This window comes from Epinephelus moara, chromosome 24, assembly GCF_006386435.1.
Source record: "Epinephelus moara isolate mb chromosome 24, YSFRI_EMoa_1.0, whole genome shotgun sequence".
Lineage (NCBI taxonomy): Eukaryota > Metazoa > Chordata > Actinopteri > Perciformes > Serranidae > Epinephelus > Epinephelus moara.
Window position 1 is genome coordinate 45,347,899 of NC_065529.1, and position 3,648 is coordinate 45,351,546.

General features: G+C 44.3%; 1 protein-coding gene across 1 annotated transcript; it reads left to right on the forward strand.

Annotated features, from left to right (window-relative positions):
* The first annotated feature begins 1,491 nt into the window (after nucleotides 1–1,491).
* On the forward strand, nucleotides 1,492–3,054 carry LOC126385696 (nuclear factor 7, brain-like). Its single transcript, XM_050037571.1, has 2 exons — nucleotides 1,492–1,543; nucleotides 1,656–3,054. Exon 2 carries the CDS (start codon nucleotides 1,663–1,665, stop codon nucleotides 3,052–3,054), a length of 1,392 nt encoding a protein of 463 aa, XP_049893528.1. The 5' UTR covers nucleotides 1,492–1,543; nucleotides 1,656–1,662.
* The last annotated feature ends 594 nt before the right edge of the window (nucleotides 3,055–3,648 follow it).

Genomic DNA, 3,648 nt, shown 5'->3' on the forward strand with positions numbered 1-3,648 from the left:
CATGAGTGACCGGAGCGAAATTGGAGCGAGAGATAAGGCTCCGCTCCACCTTTTAAAAAAAATAGCCGCTCCTCGCTCAACACAAAATCCTCCCGCTCCCCGCTCCGCTCACATGCTCTGTTCACCATGGAGACACTGTGGTGTATTTATTTCATTTTTATTTTGTACCAGCACAGAATATAATATGTTTTTTTGTATTTTTCACTTTCTTTTTTTCTAACACAGAACATTAAAGGTAGGGTCTGGAGGATTTTCCAGTTGCTGTTTGTAAACACACATTCAAATTCAGCCCCTCCTATCAGGCTCAACTCTCCCGGGTGTACGGAGCCCGGAGGTATGGAAAAAGGCTTCACAGAAGAGGTTCAGGCAAGGCTCGCGCTGGTGCACGCTTGGACACGCTTGGGCACGGCACCTGCACTCTCTCATTGGCTGGGGAAATCTCCGCCCAGAAGCAGTGGAGCTCACAAAAACATCAAAATACAGTTAAAGGGCAGGAGCTCTGCAAACAGAGTCACCACCACACATGAGTAGAAGCCCATAGGTGATGATTAAGCAGGATTTCATTTGTATATGTCTATATTTTGTTTTGTTTGAAAATCCTCCAGATCCTACCTTTAATTTCAACTTTAGAATTACAACAATATTTAGCAAGTAGAACAATATGTGCTTTCCGGCCACCAGATGGTGCTATTTTCACCGTCTTTAGAAATTGGAATTGCTGCTGAGGCTGTCAGACCATAGACTTTATTTATTATTTTATCCACTTTGTTTCAACCGATCACCACCAAAATTTTATCATCTGTTCCTTGTCCCATTATCCGCCTTTCCTGAAAATGTCATCAAAATCTGTTCATAAGTTTTTGAGTTATTTTACAGACAAACAAACAAACAGACAAACAGACCAATGCCGGCGAAAACATAACCTCCTTGGCGGAGGTAATGAAGGGTTCACAGTTTCCACTTCACCACTGTGTCGTTCTGGTTGTTCCATTACAGAGAGTGTTACTGCTGCCAAGGTCTGTTTACCTCACGCGCACACACACACACACACACACACACACACACACACACACACACACACACACATGCAGACAGAGACAGGGATCTACATGTGATTTAATCAGAGCAGAGAGTAGAATCAATTCTGGTGTGAACGGCCAGGTGACTGCTGACGAGCGTACTCTACAGCTGTATCATGAGAGCTGTGGCTATATCTTTACATTTGGCAGGTGTAAGCATAAAGTTTTAAAACAAATTACCTGCAGATATCTTTGTTATAATACTTAAAATCAACATGATCTGTAAGTTAATTGGGCTGGCAGAACTTGTTTCAGTCTATGACAGCCACTAAAAACTAGAGGCAATTCAGTCCTGGAACAAAAGGGCAGAACAAAAGCTCCACCCCTTACCTGACTCACCTGAGCTGAGACATAACAAGAAAGGCTGCTGTTCTGACACAGACACTGAGAGCCGATAGATCCACAGCAAAGCCAGGACGTCAGCTGGGGAAAAAGCAGCTACAGGAAATAATACTGGAAGTATAGTGAGTATTGGAATACTAGAGAAGTGGATGATAGCTAAAAAGGAAAAAGAAATCTAGCAGTAAAAGTACTTGACTTTATCTGTGTACCTGCTGTGTTTCTATTTTCACTCAGAGACAGAATGGCGTCCCCATTAGAGGAGGATCTCTGCTGTCCTGTCTGTCAGGACATATTTAATGATCCTGTCGTCCTGTCATGCAGCCACAGCTTCTGTAACGGCTGTCTGCAGAACTGGTGGAGAGGGAAAACAATACAGAAGTGTCCAATTTGTGAGAAAATACCTTTACCCGAGCCACCTTATAACTTGGCATTGAAGAACCTGTGTGAGACCTTCTTACTGCAGAGAGATCAGGACGCTTTAGCAGAGTTGGAGACTCTCTGCAGTCTGCACTCTGAGAAACTCAAACTCTTCTGTCTGGACCATCAGCAGCCAGTGTGTGTCATCTGCAAAGATTCAAAAACACACAACAACCACAGATTCAGACCCATCGATGAAGCTGCACAGGAGCACAAAGAGAAGCTGCAGAAATCCCTCAAGCCCTTACAGGAGAAACTGAAGCTGTTTGAACAAGTTAAAGGAAACTGTTACCAAACAGCAGAGCACATTAAGGTCCAGGCCCGACACACAGAGAGGCAGATTAAGGAGCAGTTTAAGAAGCTTCACCAGTTTCTACAAGAGGAAGAGGAGGCCAGGATCTCTGCTCTGAGGGATGAAGAGGAGCAGAAGAGTCAGATGATGAAGGAGAAGATTGAGGCTCTGAGCAGAGAGATAGCAGCTCTTTCAGACACAGTCAGAGCCACAGAGGAGGAGCTGAGAGCTGAAGACGTCTCATTCCTGCAGAACTACAAGGCTGCAGTGGAAAGAGTCCAGCAGCGCCCCCTGCTGGATGATCCACAGCTGGTCTCAGGAGCTCTGATAGACGAGGCCAAACACCTGGGCAACCTGACCTTCAACATCTGGAACAAGATGAAGGACATGGTCTCCTACACTCCTGTGATTCTGGATCCAAACACTGCTCATCCAGAACTCATCCTGACTAAAGATCTGACCAGTGTGAGATGTGGAGAGAAACAGAAGCTTCCTGAAAACCCAGAGAGGTTTGATTCCTTCATCTCTGTCCTGGGCTCTGAGGGCTTTAACTCAGGGACTCACAGCTGGGACATTGAGGTTGGCTACAGTCCGGTCTGGGCAGTGGGAGTATTAGCGGAGTCTGTCCTGAGTAACAAAGACAAACAGTCTGGATTATTCAGAGTTGTGTTCTGTGATGGTGAGTACACAGCAGACCCAGATCCAGATTCCTCCGCTGCTCTTTCAGTGAAGAAGCAGCCGCAGTGGATCAGAGTTCATCTGGACTGGAAGAGAGGAAAACTGTCATTCTCTGATCCTGTCACTGATACAGACATACACACTTTCACACACACTTTCACTGAGAAGCTGTTTCCATACTTTAACATTGTAAATGCACACCCACTGAGGATATCACACATTCCTGTCTCTGTAGTCATACAGTGACAAACACGTTTCACTTCTTTTGATCCCTATCAGTACCTGTAGCAGTTTGGACATGGCTTCATTTTGCCTCACTTCACTCACAGCAGCATATCTGATGCACTGCACGTGATCTAAATCTAAAAATGTAGAGTTGGCAGTTTGTCCTGTGGATCCAGTCACCAAACACTGGCATGAAACCCTTGTGCTGTTGCTGGAACTTTTGACCTTTATCCAACCAATGGGAAGTTACAGTATACTCTCTCTCTGTCTTAAGGCTTATTTTAGTTTGTGCGAATCAGGGGATTTTAATTCGAATTTTGGCGTTTCCATCATAATTTTCCGATGCGATACTTCTAGATGCGCATCTAAACAGGCTGATGGAAACATGGCTACTGTTGGTAAAGATGGTAAAAAGGCCGTTATCCTTTTCTCATATTCTGAGCCAAAAACCTTAACTTCAGTGGCACTTTAACTTGTTGTCTTTGATGACAAGGGGTCAAAGGTTTGACTCGTGTTGCTGACTTTCAAAATAAAAGGAAGTGCGGCTTGATAATAGTGATTTAGATGTCAAAGTATTACACATATACTGCACATCTTTTTCATTTATTTTATTCT